This window comes from Cervus canadensis, chromosome 24, assembly GCF_019320065.1.
Source record: "Cervus canadensis isolate Bull #8, Minnesota chromosome 24, ASM1932006v1, whole genome shotgun sequence".
Lineage (NCBI taxonomy): Eukaryota > Metazoa > Chordata > Mammalia > Artiodactyla > Cervidae > Cervus > Cervus canadensis.
The window spans coordinates 2,881,538-2,903,961 of NC_057409.1; the positions used below are offsets into that span (position 1 = coordinate 2,881,538).

The following is a 22,424-nucleotide window of genomic DNA, read 5'->3' on the forward strand; positions in this document are numbered from 1 at the left end:
CTGGAGGAGGGAACAGAAGGAAGCAAGGACGACACACATCAGAAAATCTCAAAGCGAGACTTCCCTGGTGGTCCAGGGGTTAAGACTCCGCCTTCCAACGCAGGGGACGCAGGTTTCATCCCTGGCCAGGAAACTAAGATTCCGCCTTTGCCGTGTGATGTGGCAAAAAGAAAAGAAACTCACAGAGCCAAATGCCTGAAGCGGGCCAGCCCGGCCGCTGCTGCGTTCTCCACGTCCAGCCCCAGGAACCGCGCGCTGACCAAGCCGTGCGCAGCGGAGAAGCAAGGGGGTAATAAAAAACGAAGCCTCAGGTCAGACCGAGACAAACCCAAAAGGAGCTCCTCCAGGGGCCACAGGGTCTTAGATCAGACTTCTCCGCAGGAGTGTGCGGCGGGTAAAAAGCTCGTCCTCCAAGCTCCTGGGCCCAGAACCGCACGTGGGAGGCCCGTCCAGGTGAAATCAGATGTACCTCCTCAGGGCCAAAGACTCATGGAGACAGCTCAAGCGGCAGCGGGCCCTGTGAGCAGGCCACACCCGGCCTGTCTGCCTCTCTCGTGGCCACTGACAAGGGGGAGAGAGCCCCTGGCACCTCCAAGGGGACCCTGCTTGTCCTGGACCCCGGCAGAAAGGGAACGTGCAAAAGCACTTTGACAGGACCCTCACTTTTTACATAAAGATACTGCACTGAGTACCTGTAGCGAGTCTCCGCCCAAATCTTACGGAAACCTCTAAGACACTAAGTCCAGGCAATGCTAAACTAACACTGATTTCCAAGCAGATCCTAACTCAGAACGGTCCTGCCGAGTTCCATGCTAGAAGAGGAAGCTTTGCGGAGCGGTTTAAGCCATGGGTGGAGACGGTTGGGCCGAGCCAGTGGACACGCGCGCTTGCGACCTGCGGTGCGGTAAGAGCTTCACGGCCAGAAAGCACAGGGCTGGAGGCCCTTCTGATCGCCGGCCGAAGTCAAGGGCCTCTGCCTCTCTGGGGTCCCAGCAGAACCGGGGCCCACTACCACTTTGCTCCCAGGCAGCCTGGAGGTTAAGTGAAACACCACCTCTTAGCCATCGATGTTAGTAAAATAATCAGTCCTGCTGTACTGACAGGGTACGGGGCACCTTCTACCCTTTCCACATGCAAACTCACTCAATCCTCACAATAACCGCCATGGGGCAGGTGGAGGTAGCAGCCAGGGCTGCGGCCTTGGAAGAAACAGTTGCAGAGGAAGGTTTCTCTCACAGGTGTTCAGGGCTGTCTGAAATGGGGTGGGGGTGGGGGGCAGGGAGAAGGGACCAGGTGATGCCTCTGCACCGATGCCCGGGTCAGGCACAATCTCAGACCCGCCTGTTTTCACCTGCCTCTTCCGCTTAAGAGTCACCTTCTCGGAGGTCTGACTACTGGGTGAGCATCCAGGGAATGAACGGCCTGATGAAAAACATCACGAGTGACAGAGGCACCAGGTACCCAGAGCTCGGGCCCTGGGGGCTGATGGGCGAGGTGATGAGGGGGACGTGAGGGTCACACAGGCTGAGCGGGACTCGGTGCCACCGCAGAGGCAGGGAGGACTGGGCGGCTGGGTCCCTGGGCTAACCAGACCGAAACCCCAGTTCAGGCATGAGAAGGATATCAAGGCTTTGCAGACACCACTATCTAGGATTTAAACTGCCCAGAAATAGCTGTTGGGTCAGTGATAAAGCATCCTGTCCGAATGCTTGAACAGGGCAGCTCCAGGACAGGTTTCCCGCAGCCCAGACGTGATCAATCACGACGGCTCACGGCTTTCCTATCTTCATCTTTCTTTTTTTTTTCTTTTTTTTTTTCCTATCTTCATCTTTCTCACCCATCCCTTCCTTTTCCCTCCCCACAGCCCCTCGGTGGCCGGGACCCTGAGAACCTTGCAGGCTGATACTTGTAAACGCCTCCCTCCCGGCTGCACACCACCGCCAGATGCCTCTTCCTAAAATACCACGACTCTGCCAGCCTCCTCCAATTTCCACCTGCCCTGTCAAAAATCTAACTTGGCTCCACGCTGTCCCAGATCAAATGCAAACTCCTTAGCTTAGCAACTCAGGCGCCCCACAACTCCCTCCCGAGCCGAGGCTCCCCCACCCCGGCTGTGCAGTCTGCAGTTGGCCCCCAAACTTGCCAGGGGACCGTCACCCCGACCTCCGCTCTTGCTCCAGGCCCCGGCACCCCACCCCATCTTCTCCGCCTGGTCACGGCCTCTCCGGGCCGCACCCCACCCCGTCCCCACCAAGGTTGCCTGGTGTGGTCAGCAGGGTATAGAGCAGGCAGTGGACCGCGAGGCAAGCCCAAAAGGATGGGAAGACGCGTGACCCGCTGAGTCTCTCCTTCTACTACTTCCTTCCTGCTGCACTCAGCTTTCTGGATGCACCCGGCCTCCCCTCCTGGACCCGAGCGTGGGGATCCGGGCGATTCGTGTCCTTGCCGTGGCGGGCACCGGACAAGGCAGGCGATGAAGGCAGCGACCACGTGCTGTGTGCCAAGCGCATCACAATATTTACCTCTTTCTCCCAGGACCCCCAGAAAATGCCTCGCTCTGCCCGTCGAGGGAGAGTAGGATCCTCACTTCAGACACATACTGAGTTGCAGAAACAGGACTCCTCACCCACCTGCCGAACCCGAGCCCACGTTCTGGGGAGCAGCCCCCTCTCAGCGCCCACCTCTCATTCACTCCGCATCTATGAAGCGCTCACCAAGGGCCAGGAGGCCCACGCAAGGTATGGGTGGTTGGTGGGAACCAGACAGACAGGGTGCCTGCCCTCGAGGAGCTCACAGGTGTAGCAGAGGGCAAGGACTCCGTTCATGGGGGGCTCCACCGGGCACAGACCAGGTATCTGCAGCCCGAGACGCGGCCTCAGGCCACAGCAGTGCCTGGTACCTGGTATCTCCACCTCTGCGGTGGAGCAGAGCCTCAGGCCCTGCCAGCGACATGCTTTGCTCAAGACACAGCCCAAAACCAAACAAACTTCACATCTGCCTTCACCAGGCTGGAAGGCGTGGAGGAAAGGGGTCTACCTAGGAAACCAGAAAACCTGGTTCTTCCACTTAGTAGCTACGGACAGATGAACCGCTCAGCCCTTTGACGCTCATCTGTTAAATGGTGACAGCAATATTCACGATGCATATTAACTATGTGCCAGATGCCGTTCAAAGCACTTGAAGAGCATTCTCATTTAATCCTCATAGAAGCCGTACGATGAGGTACTGTTATCCCGAGGCTGTCTGGCTCTTAAGTCTTAACTTTTTTGCACGCGATGCTGCCTACCTCCTAAGGGTGGACCTTCCTGGTGGGGTTGTTGGAAGTGGGCCAGAGCTCCACAGTGGGCAAGCCTCCACCTCCTCACCCCAGAGAGCTCATCTCTGAAAGCCTAGATTCAGAAATGGCATGGCTCTTGCTGATTTTTTTTTTTTTAAATTTGGCTGCACCAGGATCTTAGTTGCAGCTCTTGGGATCTTGAATCTTCGTTGCAGTGCACACGATCTTTAGTTGTGGTGTGTGGCTCAGCTGACAAAGAATCTGCCTGCAATGTGGGAGACCTGGGTTCAATTGCTGGATTGGGAAAATCCCCTGGAGAAGGAAAAAGGCTACCCACTCCAGTATTCTGGCCTGAAGAATTCCATGGACGCAAAGAGTCTGATACGACTGAACAACTTTCACTTCACAATCTCTTAGCTGCAGCACGTGGAATCTACCTCTCTGACCAGAGATGGAACCCAGGCCCCCTGCATTGGGAGTGTGAGTCTTAGCCACTGAACCACCAGCCGGGTCTCTTGCTGGTCTTAACGTGGGTGATCCTGCACACTTTGGATGTCCATGCCCCACTCACTGGCGGGATCCACCACAAGGAGAAATGGGACCAGAGTCTGTACTGGGGTCCCTGCTGCTCGCCGTTTCTTAGAACCGAGTGAATGTTCAGCACAGGGGATGGGTGGACCCACACCCGAGTCCCAGACCCACCCACCACTCACACCAGTCACTCAACCTCTCCAGGGTCTATCCTGGGATGAGGCAAGACCCAAGTCAGGTTTCTGGATGACGGCAGATCCTCAATCAGCAGTCACTACCCAGAAGAGAAGGGCTGGACTTCCATGGCACAAGGTTACCTTCCCTGCTGGGAAAGCATCCCATCTGCAGGGACAGACCGTGGGGGCAGTGCTGCGTCAAAGGCGGGAGCACACCCCAAGGCCAGGGCTGAAGCCTGGCACAAGCTCCAACTTTCTCTTAAGTCTCCCACATCACCTCACGCAGTTATATTAAACAAGGCTCTGCTTCCTTAAACTCCAGGTAAGAGTGACATGCCTCCTGGCCAAGCAATGCAAGCTGTGAAGGCGTGGACCCTGTCTGTCCTGTTCACTGTACAATCTTGTCCCCAGCACACAGAACAAACAGAACAGAGAAAGCCCCTCCTACATATGCTGTGTACGGTGTATTCATCTTACCTATTAGCTGCCAGCACCTCCTCACACCCCACTCTCTGCCTGATGGAGTGCATCCCTGTCTAAGAAGGCTCAGTGTTCCAAGGACCTGCCCAGCCACCATTTCCCTGTGTGGTCAGTCATCTGTCCCCTCCCCTCCCCCAAGGAACGTAAGAGAATAGGACTTCCGGGTTATACACAGGAATATCTGCTTTCAATCAGATGATTTAGCATCTCCCTAACCTCAAGCCAACCGATCAGTCGTGGGCTACGTTTGTGAAGGACTCCACCGAAGAACAGCCAGCTGGGCTGAAATGAACAAGGCTGTATATACCTGTGGGGTCTGAGCTGTGCACCTCACCCACAGCAGGAGACCAGCCGAGACACCAGCAGCACTGTTCCACCTGTTTCTCCTCCCCTCTCCTGTCAGCCCAAACCACGCGGGAGCCGGAGGGACAACTCCCGAGGGGGCCCGGCCCATCCCTGCAAGCTGCAGCCCCACAACCCAGCACCAGAATCCTAACTCTAAATGAACACTAGTTCCTACGTTAGAAGTTAGAGCTGGGCAAGGAAAAGTGCTCTGAAACTATAAAGCACTTACAATAGTGAGATTATTACCTGCTAAGAGAATGCAAAGAAATTCTATTTGCCTGTGCATTTGTAACTGATGCCAACAAAAATCATGGCATTTTCTCCAAAGTCCAAAGTATTTTAGATTCTCAAACTGCTATTTCCTTCTAAGTTAGATAACTGAGAACTAGCTGGTTTCTCTACCATCAAACCTAGTGAAAATAAAAAACACAGTGGTCTTAATTCATTTACCTATTATGCAACCCCATACCACCATTTCTGCCCTATCCCAACTGGTCTATGTTGGTTTATTAGTCAGAATATTCAAGCAGGGAAGAAACTGAATAAGCAGTCAGAAATTACCTACAAGCCTAGGGGGATACTAAGAACAAGTTATTAAGGCCCTGAGTATGAAATCCAAATGGCTAAGTTCAAGACACGCCCCAAAAGGGAACACTCCAAGCTATTTCCTTCAATGCCAGGTACCGTTCCAGGCCCCAGGGATACAGACAAGCAAAACAAAAGACAAAACTCCCTGCCCTGAGAGAGTTCACGTCAAAAAAGCCTGCATCACCGCATTACTGTTTCACTATGAAATGGCATCCCCGTGCAAAGGACCAGAACCGCGTCAGCAGCCAATAAGAGCTGCTCCCCGCTCCCCATTTCTGAGTGACCATCCTCAGTGTTTTCTACACAGTGTCCTTCACATCCTCAACACACAAGCAGCCTGGGACAATGGGAAGGATGCAGTTAGAGCCTTCTGTCAACTAAACAGCATCTTTAGTAAATCATTCCACTGTCTGAACCTCAGCTTCTTCACCTGTAAAATGGGGACAGCAACTGCCTCACAAAGCCCTGTGTGGGTTAAGGGCCTGGCACCTAGCAGCCCCACCCACCCTTCCAGAAATGTAGGCCTTTTCCCGCCACTCCTTCCATGATCCTTTCAGATTATCCAAGTAAGACCCAAATACAGGAAGCTCAGAAGCCTCAAGTATCATCCAGTCCCTTCTGGGTCATTACAGGCATCCTTCCATCACCTCTGGGGCTCAGGCCAAGGTAAGATGCTCCCCACTGCACCCGACCCCCACACAGCCAGAGATGCTGCCGTGAGCAGGTCCGCTGGCCACGCCAGCCCTCCTCCCTGCTTCTGCCCTAACAGCAAATGTACAAAGCCTCCCTCCGAGTCCTCACCCAAAACTGTCCTGGAGAAGTCCTTCCCCACCCAGGCCTGGGGTTGGGCCACCTCCCCTGCAGTCCGATGCTATCAGAGAAGGCCAATCACAAAGGCCACATTTTTCATCACTACCATACAGGAAGGCGTTAAGAAAAAAACGAGCTGCTCTGAATTAGTCACCCTAGTTCAGCAGCAACATCTCTTCCTTAAACAAGGAACCGAGAGCCTCAAAACCCTTGGGGCCCAAAGTCCACATGCAAACATCTGCCTGCCCCTGGCCTGAGCACTCAGTCCACTCGCCCAAGCTTCCTTGGCCACTTGAAGCAGAAGCCCTCTGGCCCTTCCACCCTGGGTGCTGGGCCTGCCCCGCAAGAAGGTTCCAAAAGTGGAGGGCTGGCCGATGGGGGGCCTAGGTGAAACCTCAGGCCAGTCAGAGTGCCGAGTTGCTGCCTTCATTACCAAAACAAACAGCAGAGGGGAGCCAGCGGCGGCTCACCTGGTCCGAGGCACCTCCATAATCTGCAGTTCCAACCTTCACGAGTTGACAGTTGAGGGGGAAAGGGAGGCTGCGTCTGCAGGGGTGCATCGTGTCCGGGCCGTCTGCTGGCCTCGGAGCCCGGGGGGACCACCCAAAGGCGGCGGCCTCACAAGGGCGATTGTGCGCTCAGCCCCGGCCCGCGGCTCCCCCGCCCTCTCCCCTCGGCTAGCGTGCACACCCCGGGCGACCTGCGGACCCCGGCAGAGCGCTCCGCCAGCCCCGCGCCCCGCGGCGCCCAGGCGGCAGTTGCCTGGGAGGGCCCCGCGGGGGGCCGCGCTGCCTTCCGCGTACACGGATGCCCGCCCTGCCCTCGCCCGCTCGCTGCCAGGAGGAGCACCGCGTAACCCCGGGATCGCGTCCCCACCCGGGCCGAGGGGCGCCTCTCGTTTCCCACGGGCGGCAAGGAGGGCGCGCCCCGGGCGGAGGTGAGGGGACCACCTGGGTCGGGGGCAGGGCGGGCAGCGGGGGCCCCCGGTCTGGGGGGCCAAGCCCAGGACAGAGTGGGGCTGACGCAGGCCGAGCGATGAGAAGTCCGGGGAAGGGGGACGGCGGGCACGGAGAGGGTGACGTCCGGGCGGGGGCCCGGGGCGCAGGAGTGCGGTCCAGACTTGAGACCGAGGGAGGAGACGAGCCAGGCTGAGGCCGCGGAGCGGAGGGGAGCAAATGTGGGCTGAAGCCATGGAGAAGGGGCGAACAGGGGTCCGGACTGAGGCCATGGAGAAGGGGGGACGGGGGGACAGAGGCCGTGGAGAAGGGGGGACGGGGGGACAGAGGCCATGGAGAAAGGGGCAGAGGCCACGGAGAAGGGGCGAGTGGGGGGTCCGGACAGAGGCCACGGAGAAGGGGGGACCGGGGGACAGAGGAGGCCATGGAGAAGGGGAGAGAGGGGAGACAGAGGCCATGGAGAAGGGGCAGAGGCCATGGAGAAGGGGGAATAGGGGGTCCGGACAGAGGCCATGGAGAAGGGGGAGAGGGGGACTGAGGCCATGAAGAAGGGGGGACGGGGGGACAGAGGCCATGGAGAAGGGGGCAGAGGCCACGGAGAAGCTGCGAGTGGGGGGTCCGGACAGAGGCCACAGAGAAGGGGCGATCCGGACAGAGGCCATGGAGAAGGGGGGAGAGGGGAGACAGAAGCCATGGAGAAGGGGGGAATAGGGGGTCCGGACAGAGGCCATGGAGAAGGGGGAAATGGGGGGTCCGGACAGAGGCCATGGAGAGGGGAGACGCGGGGACAGAGGCCTAGCCTGGGCCGGAGGAGGAAGACGCGACGGCCCAGCTTGGGCCGAAGGGACAGGGGATGGGGGCCTATGCCGGGGGAAACAGGGACCACGCCTGGGTCTCCGAAGGGGGTGCCCGGCCAGGACCATGGGTCCAGGAGGGTCTGGGCCGGGCTACGGGGGAGCGCAGCCTGGACTCGGACGTGGAGTCCAGCTGGAAGCAGGGGCTGGGGCCGGGGTCGCCCCCAGCCGGGTCCCCTTCCGAGCTGGCTGGCGGCGAGGAGGGGGGGTCCCCCCGGGCTCCGGGCGCGCCCCTCCCCCACCCGGGGAGCCCACCCTCCGCGGGCCGGGCCGGGCGGCGGGAGGGGTCCGAGCCCCGGCGGGGCCCCGGGCCGGGGCGGGGGCCATCGGGCCTTTACCATGGCGGCGGCGGCGGCGGCGGCGCTCCCGGTCCCGGCGTCTGTGGCTCTCCCCCCCGCAGCAGGGCCCGGCGCTTCCACTTCCCCGGGTGCCCGAGAGTGAACATCCGGGTCAGAGCCCCCTCCCCCCGCGCCGAGCCGCCGCCGCCGCCGCCTTCCTTCCTTCCCCGCCCCGGCCCGGCCCGGGCCCGCCCCCCACGCAGCCGGCTCTCGGCCAATGAGCGCGCAAGGCCTCGGCGATCGCCAAGTATGGAGCGCGGCGCGGGGGGGCGGGGCACCGAACCCGGAAGCGAGGGGCGGGCCCTGAGGAGGGCGGGGCCTGCGAAGGGGCGGGGCCTGCGGGCGGGGAGGCGGAAGGCGCTGGGACCCCGATCGGTCAGCAGCCACCCCCACCCCCACCCCGCTGCACGCTCTCGCCCCTGCGGCGCGCCCGGAACTGGTGCGGCCCGCGGGGCAGGCCTGGCCCGGGGACGCGGCGGGGCGCGCGATCCCCGAGTGCAACCCCCGAACTGCCGCTTTTTGCTGCGTGTGGGACCTGCAGCCAATCGCTGCGACAACGGGGCCTCTGGCCACGTTCCTCTCTGAGTAGCCAGCAGCACACACCGAGCCTGGGGCGCAGCCCCGAAGATCGCAGGGGTGAACGGGACCTAACGATCCCTGCTCCGAGGATGCTATCAGCACCACCCAGGCAGAAATGAGAAAATCCGGCTTGAGAAACGTCGCATGTTAAGAGGAGCTCCCGCCCATTTGCCCAGGGGGCTGCCTCATTCCACACAGGGACTCAAATTTTCTTTTCTCTTCGCTCAGCAAGTATTTATGCTAGATCTAGAAGTCAGGAGGCCTGGGACGCTAGCCCTGTAGTAATAACTGTCTTCCCTAGCTTACTCTCTCTCTCTTTTGTAAGATGCAAATCAGGCCACTGGTGAGGGGATTGTAAACTACAAAACATTGTACAAATGACAGGAATGGGCACCACCAGCCAGTCCATGACAGCCCACCCCGTCCTCCGGTATAGCTCACAGTCAAGTAAAAACTACCACTGGCATTGAAAGGAACACAGATAAGTCCCCCAAGCATGATTCAGACCTGTATTAGGAGGATTCAGACAAGGGTGTGGCATTTAGGAATTTTCTCTTGGTATTTATTGAGCATCTACTGTGTACCAAGCCCTGCTCTAGGCTCTTAAGGATAGAGCAATGGACAAGACCCTCCCTGTTGCAGGATTTAAACAAGGGAGGGGAGACAATTAGGTACTAAGTAAAAATGGTGATGTGGAGGAAAATCAGAGTGAGGGAACCAGCAGCAGATTAGCCAAAGTGGGGCCGAGGAAGGCCTAACTTTTTTTAAAACTAATTTTTATTGCAGGAGGCCTGGGTTCCATCCCTGGGTCAGGAAAATTCCCTTGGAGAAGGGAATGGCTACGCACTCCAGTATGCTTGCCTGGAGAATCCCATGGACAGAGGTGGGCTACAGTCCATGGGGTCACAAAGGGTCAGACAAGACTGAGCGACCAACACTTCATAGTTGCTTTACAATGCTGTGTTATATACTGTACGGCAAAGTGAATCAGCTGTACGTATACATATATCCCTTCTTTTGTGGATTTCTGGAAGGCCTAACATTTGATCAGGGGGAGGGACGAGGAACAGCAAGGGCACAGACCAAATGAGGACAGGCCCTGGTGTGTCTGTGGCACAAGGAGGTGGAGATGGATGGCTCAGATTGAACACGGGGAGAGAGGCAAGAGCTGAGTGAGGTCAGAGAGGTGTAGGGCAGGGACAGGATCTGTCCTGGGCTTTCAAGGGATCGGGAGACTGCTGTGTTCTGAATGGACTGTAGGGGGACTAGGGCTGTTGGAAAGACCTTTCTGTATGAAAGGCATTTGTTATTTATTTCAAAAGCACTTATATGGGACTTCCTGTGTGATGGGCGCTCTTACGCACTCTACAAATAATAACTCGTTTAATCCTCGTAACAGAGGCCTGGAGAGGTAAACCCTAGGTCACAGGGCAGAGAGATGCAACTCTGGGCATGAGAAGAAAAGAGTCAGGATGACGCTAAGATTTTCAGCTTGATCAGCACCAGAAGGATTTGCCATTTATTGATCTGTGGAGGATTGTGGGGGGGGCGGGGGAGCAGAAGTCTGGATATTTTGGTTTTCTTTTTCTTTTCTTTTTTGAGGAGCTGGCTAGTAAGAATCCGTTTGGGGCAAGTTATGTTTGAGTTGTCTTTCAGAGGTTTAAATAGAGATGTCAAGTAAATATGAAAGTTTGGAGTTGGTGATAAATTGATGAGAACTGTCAGCTAATAAATGATACTTTGAGGTATTTAAATGCATAAGACACCTAGGTGAGCTCACTTAAGAGGTGAACATAGAGAGAAGTGAGTGAGCCTACACTCATGACCCCAGGTCTGATCACATCACTCTCCTTCTCAAAAAACTTAAGTTCACTCATACTAAGAGGGCCCAGAAACCAACCCAGAACTCAGGGACAGGTTAATCCATCCCTCTCATGTGGTCGCATTTCTGCTGCTTTTGACGAATCTGCTGCATTCTTGACTATCTGGCATCCTCAGTTTGCCTATAGCCCTATTCCCTCAACATTTCAACCTGCATTGGGGGGTCATCCTGGTGACCTTTGTCCCTCCTTTATTCTCTGCATCAGCTTGTCCTATTAACTGGCAGACTCTTTTGTGTTTCATAGCTCCTCAGACAGAATCCAGTCAACTCATCTCATTCAACTCATCTCATCTTTTAATGATGACAGCTAGTTGGGCAGGTCACTGGCTAGCTCCACAGACTGGCTGCCCACAGATCAGATCCCACCCCTTAACCAGTCATCTGTTGCTATGAACATGGGGGCATGTGGCATTAAAGAGCTACTTTTGAGGGGCTATGGGTACGAGGCAAATTCCATCATTACTTTTAATACTGTTTCTTCTTTCCTCTTTCAAAAGCCCAATCTCATATCTTGTTCTTCCACCTGCCATCTCCTTTACCCGTCTCTTTTCTTCTTGGCCAACCCTGGTTAGACTCAGCTCTTCCCCTCCTCTCTGCCTGCATCAGAATATCTGAACATTGATGGAAAATTAAAAGTGACAGGCGTCATTTTAAGTCAATGTCCACTAGTTTCAAATGAGCCCTCAATCCTGCCTAGCCTTCCTACTATATTTTCCTGCTGTATTCAGTTCCCACACTCTACGAGGACGATTTTTCAGTCTTCTTCCTTTGTCCCTTTCTCATCTTTCACTCTAAGCAGATGAGCTGGTCTCTTACTTCACAGACGTGATGGAGTTAGACAGAAACCTCCTCTACCAAAAATTCTGCATCTTCCCCATGTTCTCTTCCTTCCCTGATTTTTAAATTGAAGTTGCTCCTTGGAAGAAAAACTTGACAAAGCTAGACAGCGCATTAAAAAGCAGAGACATAACTTTGCTAACAAAGGTCCGTATAGTCAAAGCTGTGGTTTTTTCCAGTAGTCATGTACAGATGTGACATTTGGACCGTAAAAAAGGCTGAGCGCAGAAAAATTGATGCTTTTGAATGGTGGTGCTGGAGAAGAGTCTTGAGAGTCCCTTGGACTGCAAGGAGATCAACCCAGTCAATCCTAAAGGAAATCAACCCTGAATATTCATTAGAAGGACTGATGCTGAAGCTTAAGCATCATACTTTGGCCACCTGTTGTGAAGAGCTGGCTCATTGGAAAGACTCTGATGCTGGGAAAGGTTGAGGACAGGAGGAGAAGGGGGCAGCAAAGGATGAGATGGTTGGGTGACATCACCAACTCAATGGACATGAGTCTGAGTGTACCCTGGGAGATAGCAAAGGACAGGGAAGCTTGGTGTGCTGCAGACACGACTGAGCGACTGAACAACGACAGTTGATTTAGAATATTGTATTAGGGAGATCTTCTGGTGGCCTGGGAGTGAGGACTCCGCACTTCTACTACAAGGGGCTCGAGTTCAATCACTAGTCAGCGAACTAAGATACCAGAAGCCATGCAACATGGTCAAAAACAAAAAACAACAACAACAAAATATATTTTTTAGTTTCAGGTGCAGAGCAAACTGATTTATTTATACATACATATATATATGCTTTTTTCCAATTCTTTTCCTTTATAATTTAGTAGAAGATATTGAATATGGTTCCGAGTGCTTTTTTAAAAATTCATTTAAGTATAGTTACTTCACGGTATTGTGTTAATTATTGCTCTACTGCAAAGTGACTCAGATGGATGGATGTGTGTGTGTGTGTGTGCACACACACACACACACACCCTTTTACATATTCTTTTCCATTATGGTTTATCACAGGTTATTTTCCCCCAATTTTTTTGTTTGTTTTATTTTATTAATGTATAGTTGATTTACAATGTTGTGTTAGTTTTAGGTTTACAGCAAAGCAACTCAGTTTTATATCTGTCTGTCTACATATATACATGTATCTATACATATACAGATACATACATGTACATATGGGGCCTTCCCAGTGGCTCAGCGGAAAACAATCCACCTGCAATATAGGAAACTTGCAGAAGAAATGGGTTCGATCCCTGGGTTGGGAAGATCCCCTGGAGGAGGAAATGGCAACACACTCCAGTAGTCTTGCCTAGAAATTTCCGTGGGCAGAGGAACCCGGCCAGCTACAGTCCCTGGGGCCGCAAAGAGTCGGACGTGACTGATCAGTTGAGGAAACAACAGACAACATCAGACGCGTGGAAAGGGCATCACCCAGAAGTGTGCCCGCCGTGGTTTCTTTCTTCCTTCAATTAGGTCTCCACAGCTGGAACTGCTGGATTAATAAATGCACAGTTGTTGCAAGAGCTGAGACTTGTTTAAAATCATCTCTGATTTTAACAGGCTAGAGCCTGCTTCCTGAGTTGGGGATCTTCTCATTACTAACATTGGTTTTAGATGTTTTACTGTGTCTTTTGGAGACATAAGAGAACCCTAGAATTAGCCAGCTTTTAAGCCCTCGCTATACTGAATTCTGCAGACGAGGAGTTTACACCATATCCCTTGAACATCCTAACTCCATATATTAAAGTTTCAGTGGGATTCAGTTCAAGGATCTTTGTTACCAAGAGTCCCCAGGAGGGAAGCAATACCCACTGGAATTTCCATCTTCCCAATCATTCAGCTGACTTAGTGGTCTTTTCTACCACTCGACCCTTCCTTAACTTCAGGCATTTCGTTTGGGTGGAGTGGAGCCCATCCCCAGCTCCCGAGGACAGGAGCCTGATTGGCTGAAGCCAAAGTGTAGCCTGGATTTAGGGCTAGGCCGTTGACCTAATTCGAACCACAATGCTCCCTGCAGAACACCAAACTCTGCGTGAAGCCGGGGGATGGCCCATCAAGTAAATTTGAGAAATATAGAAAAAGAGATTCCTGCTTGGGGGAGTCTCTTTTTTTAAGAACCTCAGTTATTCCATCTCCCCCCAGATAGTCTTTTTATTTTTTAATTTTTAAATTAAAATTCTAAAAAATTTTTAAAAATATTTATTTATTGTTTATGGCTGTGCTGGGCCTTTGTCGCTGCACAGGCTTTTCTCTGACCGCGGTGCCCGGGGGCTTCTCGTCGTCACGGTCACAGGCTTCTGATCGCGGTGGCTTCTCTTGGTGCTACCCACGGGCTCTGGGGTGCGTGGGCTTCAGTAGCTGCGGCCCCGGGCTCTAGAGCTCAGCAGCTGTGGCTCACGGGCTTAGCTGCTTCTTGGCCTGTGGGTTCTTCCCGGATCAAGGATCCAGCCTGTGTCTCCTGCATTGGTAGGCGGATTATTTTTACCACGGCGCCACCACGGAAGCGCTCCCCAGGTTGTTGAATGATTCCCTCTCAACTGGATGATTACTGTGGTTTTAAACATGCCTAAATGTCTCATATGTTAAAAAAAAGAAAGAAAAAGCCTACATGGATTTCTCCAGCCCACCACCCTGTCTCCTGTCTTTCTCAGCTACCAAATTGTCAGTATGTCCTGTCTCCTACCTTCCCTTCTAGTCCATCACTCCTCCACAGAAATGACCCTCAGGTCACCAAACCTCCTTGTCAAAGCACACATGGCTGTGTTTCAATCCTCAACTCCTTGGACTCCCCAGTAATAACTGACAGTATTGGTCAATCATTTACAAAATTAAAAGATGCTTGCTCCTTTTTAAGGAAAAAAAGCTATGACCAACCTAGACAGCGTATTAAAAAGCAGAGACATCACTTTGCTGACAAAGTTCTGTCTAGTCAAAGCTATGGTTTTTCCAGTGGTCATGTATGGATGTGAGAGTTGGACTATGAAGAAAGCTGAGCACCGAAGAATTGCTGCTTTTGAACTGTGGTGTTGGAGAAGACTCTCGAGAGACCCCTGGACTGCAGGGAGATCCAACCAGTCCATCCTAAAGGAGATCAGACATGAGTATTCATTCGAAGGACTGATGAAGTTGAAACTCCAATACTTCGGCCACCCTGTGGGAAGAACTGACGCCTTGGAAAAGATCCCGATGCTGGGAAAGACTGAGGGCAGGAGGAGAAGGGGATGACAGAGGGTAAGACGGCTGGATGGCATCATTAACTCAATGGACATGAGTTTGAACAAGCTCTGGGAGTTGGTGATGGACGGGGAAGCCTGGTGTGCTGCAGTCCATGGAGTGACAGAGAGTCTGACACAACTGAGCAACTGAACTGAACTGGCCTGAACTGGTCAGTCACTGCTTCCTCCTTTTATTTTTTTTTGCCACACCACACAGCTTGCAGAATCTCAGTTCCCTGACCTGGGATTGAACCCATGACCCAGTGGTGAAGGCACAGCATCCCAACTACTGGGCCACCAGGAAATTCTCACTTCTTCCTTCTTCCCTGACATCAGATAACTCTCCTGGTCTGTCCCACCTCTCTGACTGCTCCTTCACTGTTCTTTGCAGACTCATTCTCTCTACCCTCTAAGTGATGGGGTTCTCGCCTCCTCTGACCTTGTAGCTTCTCCTTAGACAATTTCATCCACACCCATGGCCTGAGTTACCAGCGGGCCTCAGTCATGAGCCCACCCCTGGGGCTGGCAGGATAGGGACCCCATAATGGAGGTGGGGGGGAACTATTTAAATGTAATGAGGGGGGACCAGGGTACTATTACCAAAAGAAGAAGAAAGGACGCTACAGAGTAGAAACACAAAAGACCAGACGGTCACAACAAGCATGCATTCTGGGTAAGCTCATGCAAATGATCAAAACAGGCCCCTTTTAGGTCTTATAAATTTCTTATCATTGGAATCGTAAGCAGGACTGATTAGAGGTCCCCAAAATGCTGATTTCCTTTGAAGACAGAATATTACGTGGTTTGTAGGGGCAGCAGTCTTGGCTAGACAGCTTAGATCAACTTTTTCCAGCCCTCAGCAGCTTGAAAGTATATAGCAAGAAGCAGCGGTAGAGGGGGCGGGGGAAGGTAGACAGACCACTAGCACTCCAGTTTTTTTAAACACACCCCCAAGTCTTCAGCGCTGTGGGGATGCTCTGTCAGAAGGTTAGACATCATCTTCTCCGGGCTTTTGTTTTTGCTTTTCTAATAGGTACCTGGGAGAACTCACAGCTGCCTTCTGCTAGAGCAGAACTATTTGTATCCTGACCATCTGTGGGGTCTTGCTCAGAGTTAAAGCAAGTGGACCACATGTGGGCCAGCTGTTGGAGTTTTTATTGATATATGTGTAGTTGGGAGAATTCGCGTTTTGTTTATTAAGCTGGCCAGCCAGCCACCCACCAGGCTTGGGATGGCCTCAACAATTCACCTAAGGCTAACTCTTCAAACCCAGAAGAATGGTCACCTCCTCCTTCATGTAGTATTCTTTGCTGATCACCTCGAAAGCTGCATCTGGGGGCCTCCTTCTCTGTGTTCCCATGGAAACCCTGTTCTTAGGACACCTTTTCATTGGTAATTTGCCCCTACTACTCCCCGGGCTGCCTGAGGCAGACTCACATCAGTTAGAACGGATCTGGAATACGGTGCCCGTCAAGTGCGGAGCCAGGGAAACACTATTGAGAATGGAACCCTGGGTCCCCCACAACTCTTCCAAAACACTCATCCCTCATTCCAGTCAGACATAAAATGTTCTGAATGAGACTAAACCAGCTGCAGAACTGATGTAGGAGCCGAAAAAATGGCAAGACTTTTTCACTTGAAAACCAGTCAAGTGAAAGGCTAGATCAGCAGTCCCCAACCTTTTTGGCCCCAGGGACCAGTTTTGTGGAAGACAGTTTGTCCATGGACCCAGGTGGGCAGATGGTTTCAGGATGATTCAAGCGCATTGCATTCATTGTGCACTTTATTCCTATTATTACTGCATTGTGATATATAATGAAATAATTATACAGCTCACCATCATGCAGAATCACTAGGAGCCCTGAGCTTGTTTTCCTGCGACAAGATGGTCCCATCTGGGGGTGATGGGGAGCGGCTGTAAATAAAGGTGAAGTTTTGCTCACTCATCCACTGCTCACCTCCTGCCATTCAGCCTGGTTCTTAAGGGACCAGGGACCGGTACCAGTCCATGGCCTGGGGGTTGCGGACCCCTGGGCTAGATCAAAAGACCAGAGCCACAACCAATTGGGAGTAAAATATTTTAAAATACCATTTACCATAACACAAAACACAAAGTACTTAGGGATATTTAATGAAAGATCTGCAAATCCTGGGTACTCTGAAAACTAGGAAACATTGCTGAAGGAATTTAAGTGAAAGTGAAAGTCTCTCAGTCCTTTCCGACTCTTTGCCACCCCATGGAGTATACAGTCCGTGGAATTCTCCAGGCCAGAGTACTGGAATGGATAGCTGTTCCCTTCTCCAGAAGATCTTCCCAACCCAGGGATTGAACCCAGGTCTCCCACATTGCAGGTGGGTTCTTTACCAGCTGAGCTACCAGGGAAGCCCAGAGGGAAATTAAAGATCTAAATAAATAGATGTTGTACCCTATTCATGGATTGGAAGAAAATATTGTTACGATGTTCATTCTCCCCCAAATAATCCATAGATTCTATGCAATCCAATTCAAAATCCCAGCAAGGTTTTTTTTTTTTTTTTTTTTTGTAGAAATGAACAAGTTGATTTTAAAATGCATATGGAAATGCAAAGATCTTAGAATCTTGAAAAAGGAAAAAATTAGTTAAAGGACCTATATTATCTGATTTCAAGACTTACCATAAAGCTGCAGAAATCAAAACAGTGTGGCATTAGCATAAGAATAGACACAGAGATCAATGGAACAGACTAGTCCAAAAATAGACCTGCATATATACAGTCAGGTTTTTTCTTTCTTGTTTTTGGCCATGCTGGGAGGCTTGCAGGCTTGCAGGATCTTAGTTCCCTGACCAGGGATTGAACCCAGGTCCTCAGCAGTGGACGCACTGAGTTTTAATCAGTGGACTGCCAGGGAATTTCTAACAGTTAAAAAAATTTTTGCCAACAGTGCCAATGTAATTCAATGGGGAAGTAGCAGCATTTTAAACAAATGGTGCTAGAAATAAATCTTGACCCTTAGTGCACATAAACATTAACACAAAATGGATCATAGACATAAACATAAAAACTAAAACCATAAAACTTCTAGAAGAAAATGTGAGAGAAAATCGTCACAACATTGCATAGACCAAGGTTTTTTTAGGATACAGAAAGTGCAAACTAAAAAAAGAAAATAAATTGATAAATTTAATTTGGTTAAAACAAGAAAATTCTGTTTTTCCAAAATAACATTTTCTAAAAAAGGATTTCAGAGCCCTGTGAAGCATTATTTAAATTCATGTAGGATTTTTTAAAAATTTTGGAAAGAAAATAGTATTCTCTCCACTGCATAAGCTTCAATCTTTCTAAATAAACAAACACGTATCAGCTTTATTTTTTGTTCAAGTGAACCAATGGCATGCAGAGCGTGAGAGGACCTTGGTTTCGGTCATTAACTCTTAGGCCCAGGCTAGACATACTGACCTGTTCATCTAAGGCAAACAACGCCACTGTGGTCAGAAGAACTCCACATTTTGACCAAAAAGGAAAGCAAAGGCCAAGGCAGAGAAGTGATGGCAAATATGTGGTCTGGTAGGTAAAGTGACTGTAAGCAGCACTAGTGGTCAAGAACCCGCCTCCCGGTACAGGAGACATAAGAGACATGGGTTCGATCCCTGGATTGGGACGATCACCTGGAGGAAGGCAAGGCAACCCACTGCAGTGTTCTTGCCCACGAAATCCCATAGACAGAGAAGCGTGGCGGGCTACGGTTCACAGAGTCACACAGAGCCAGACACGACTGAAGGGGTTTGGCTCCCAAGTCGGGAAAATGGATTCAAGTATAAAGGTAGGCAGACTGAGAGTCAAATGCAAAGGGGGACAAATGAAGGGCGTGTTGGAACAGGGTGATTTAGATGGAGGCCTAGAACGACACCAGCGAGGGGACTCATTTCTCGTATTCATTGTGCTGCTTTCTTTGTGACTTAAAACTGCCAGGGAAGATCAGACACACTTGATCTAAGATCCTGTAAGGTATGGCCCAGTTTAAAACCAACCTGAGAAGGATTTCCCTGGTGGTCCAGTGGCTAAGATTCTGCCCTCCCAATGCAAGGGGCCCAGGTTTGATCTCTGGCCAGGGAACTAGGTCTCAAATGACCTGAATAAAGGTCCTGCATGCCACAGCTAAGACCAAGCAGAGTCAAATAAATAAACATTTTATTTAAAAATACGTTTAAAAAAACCTAGGGCTTCCCTGGAGACACAGTGGTAAAGAATCCGCCTGCCAGTGTAGGAGACACGGGTTTGACCCCTGGCCCAGGAGGACCCCGTGGAGCAGCTAAGCCTGTGCAGCACAGCTACGGAGTCTGTGCCCTGGAGCCCGGGAGCTGCAGCTCTCGAAGGCCCAGTGCTCTAGAGCCTGTGCTCTGCGGCAAGAGAAAGCACTGCCCTGAGAAGTCAAGACAGTATCCCCTACTCACTGCAACTAGAGAAGAGCCTGTGTGACAGTGAAGACCCCGCACCACCAAATAAATAAATTTTTTAAAAAACCCACGTGAGAAAACTCTGATCACCAAGGAGTTCTGTCTGTCAGGCACCACTGCCTGGACAATGGGCAGGGCTGTTCCTTTGGGCTTTTATCTTGATCTTTATTTGTTCTCTGCCCCACACTGCTCATGATTGCTGTAGATATGTGGCAATGCCAGGCTACAGATTCACCTTTTCCATTTCCTCTTCCTGGGCACAAGAGCTGTCTACATTTCCTGGCCTCCCGTGAGTTAGGTTGTGGTCATGTGTTTGGGCTTTAACAAATGGAATGTAGGGGGAAGTGATGTGGCCCATCTCCAGATTTGCCCCTGGGGACCTGCCCCGTTCTCTCCCTCTTTCTGTTCATCAGCCAGCTGAAAGCAGGGGATACAAGAGAGGACTCCAAGATGAAGGAAGCCTGTATTCCATCCAGGAGCATCTACTGGAAACATACAGATTATGTCAAAGGGAAACAATAAACGTTTATTATAGTAAGCCACTAAGAACTGACGGTTGTTTCAGTAGCCAGCATTCCCCTGACTAATAAAGGTCTAAAAAGCTACTCATGACAGCTTCCGACATAGCAGGAAATGATTGGGATGATACATTCATAAGCAGGATTTCCATGAATGTGTTAAGCAGGATACCTCAAGTAGAGCCAATGAAGATGAACAAAGGTTCCATAACTACAGAGAGGGGAGCCAGGATATGAACAGAGTTGTCTGATCCAAAAAGCCTAAACTTTTTTCTCTCTGATCTGATTCTGTCTTGCAGTTTTAAGCTTTAAAGAAGTACTATGCTTTTTTCACCCCTTTTTTCACATTACCCCGAACAAAGAGGTGTTTAGATGTTTTGAGTGACGAGCATGATGAGGACAGACTCTAGGCTTCTGTGTAATTTACTCCCTGGCACGTTTGTGCTACATATTCCTGCAGCATGTCTACCACTTTCCACAAACCAGTGAGGTTGGCTATAATGACACCCTGTAATCCTCATTTTTATATCAACATCATCCCCAGGTACTCAGAGGAGGGCAACTAAAATTATTATTTTCTGCAGGATCAACCTAAATGTTTACCAGTCTGGTAAAAGATTTTGGGGACCATGCCATAGCGGTACCTGACTCTTCCTTCTCCTTCTACCCCTCCCTTCCTATCTCAACCATTTCCATCATAAACTGGGCTCCACACCTCTTCTAGTTAAAAAATTGCATCTTCTTTCTCCCTGCAGTGGTGAGAAAGAAGGTGACCTAACCTCCACATCCTAGTTTCCACTTCTGTAAAATGAGCATATGATACCTTGCATTGTTGTTATTGGGCGTGGCGTGCATGCCCAGTCATGTCTGACTCTTTGCAACCCCAGGCTCCTCTGTCCATGGAATTTTTCAGGCAAGAATACTGGAATGGGTTACCATTTCTTATTCTAGGGCATCTTATTGACCCCAAGTCTTCTGAGTCTTCTGCATTGGCAGGTGGATTCTTTACCACTGTGCCACCTGGGAAGCCCATACAATACATGCCACATACAATTGTCATGAGATTTAAATAAGATAGGCAATAAGCTGGTGGCACATGTGCTATTTTATTTTATGCATGATCCCTTCTCTTGCCCCCAACAATCCTCACTGTTGTTACTGAATATGAAATGATTCATGGTATTTTGAAAACACATTTGCTGGCCCTATTCCATTGATCGTATGTTTTATATGTGGTTATGTCAGCCTTGTATATATTTTAAAAATATTTATGTATTTGGCTGTGCTGGGTCTTCGTCGTGGCACACAGGATCTTTGATCTTTGTTGGGGCATGCAGGATCTTTAGTTGCAGCATATGGGATTTAGTTCCCTGACCAGGGATTGAACCAAGGCCTCCTGCATCAGGAGTGTGGAATCTTAGCCCCTGGACCACCAGGGAAGTCCCACCCTTGTACATCTTTGATGTGAAACTCTAAATAGGCAGAAAACCCATGGTTGGTTAATATTTATTGGCCCCATGTACCATGCAATTCGTTCATTATCTTCAACCATAATAAGAGATTGTTCAGCACTTTCTATCTTACGAGATTTATACAAGGAAGTTCTTGGAATAAGAGTCTGTTTCTGCCCATAAAGTCCATCAGAGGTGATTTTAAAAGGCATGTCAGCTTATTCTTCTTTAAAATAGTTTTTTAAACATCTGACTACAGAATTACATGCTCATTGTAAAAATTATAGATACAACACCCAAACCAGAAAATTACCTAAGGAATAATCACTGCTCATCTTTTTAGAACCTATCCTTCTAATCTTTTTCCTTTCCATGTACATGTTTTGCAAAAATGGGATCATATTGCATGCACATTTTTGTTACCTGCTTTTTTCCTACCTGAGAACACATCATGAATGTATTATATATTATTAAAGATTCTCCTGTGGTGTGATTTGTAATGCTGGCTTAGTATCTATCATATGTATAGATAGTGATTCTTTTAAAGCAATCCCCTTGTGCTGTGCTGTTTGATTTTTTCCATTCTTCCACCACTATTAGCAATGAACACCTTTGTATGAATTTCTCTGCTCACATTCCTAATGATTTTCTCAGAACCCATGAGTAAAAGTTTGCTTCACAGAAAGAGCACCCTGTCAAGGCTTTTCCTACCCATTGCCAAGTTTTCTATTAGATAAGTCCTATAAATTCACACTACCACCAGCAGTGTATGAGAATGCTATAATAAGGGCTGTTGGCCAAGATGATGATTATGAAAAAAAAATAATCAAGAAGATAAGTATTTGCTAAAGGCTCTCCCCACGCCAGCTGTGTTTATTTGCTGAACTCTATAGTCATGTTCCTTGGAGCAAGCACTGAAGGTTCTTTAGACTTTTCGTTTATTTAGTGCCTCTTTCAACACTCTGAAACTTTGACCCAAGTTTTATCTGAAGGAAAGATTTTGGGTAAATACAGTTTCCAGTTTGGAAACTCAGCCCAAGTACTTCCATTGCTTGTCCCAGCATGGACCACCTCTGTGGTTTTAACTGCTGGGAATCAATCAGAAAGTACTGCTGTTGACTTGGAGCTGAGAACTGAAGTGCTTAG

At 50.4% G+C, this 22,424-nt stretch overlaps 1 protein-coding gene across 4 annotated transcripts in view; it reads right to left on the minus strand.

Moving 5' to 3' along the window:
• The window catches only part of CAPZB (capping actin protein of muscle Z-line subunit beta), a 137,786-nt gene extending 129,280 nt beyond the window's left edge, over positions 1-8,506 (minus strand). For 2 of the 4 annotated variants that reach the window (XM_043446079.1, XM_043446078.1), the window contains exon 1: positions 8,356-8,506. In XM_043446079.1, coding sequence (XP_043302014.1) covers positions 8,356-8,358 — 3 coding nt within the window. In that variant the 5' untranslated portion in view covers positions 8,359-8,506. Of the gene's footprint in view, positions 1-6,677; positions 6,831-8,355 lie in introns of those variants that run through there. The other 2 variants (XM_043446077.1, XM_043446076.1) reach the window with 2 other exon arrangements.
• Positions 8,507-22,424: the final 13,918 nt, after the last annotated feature.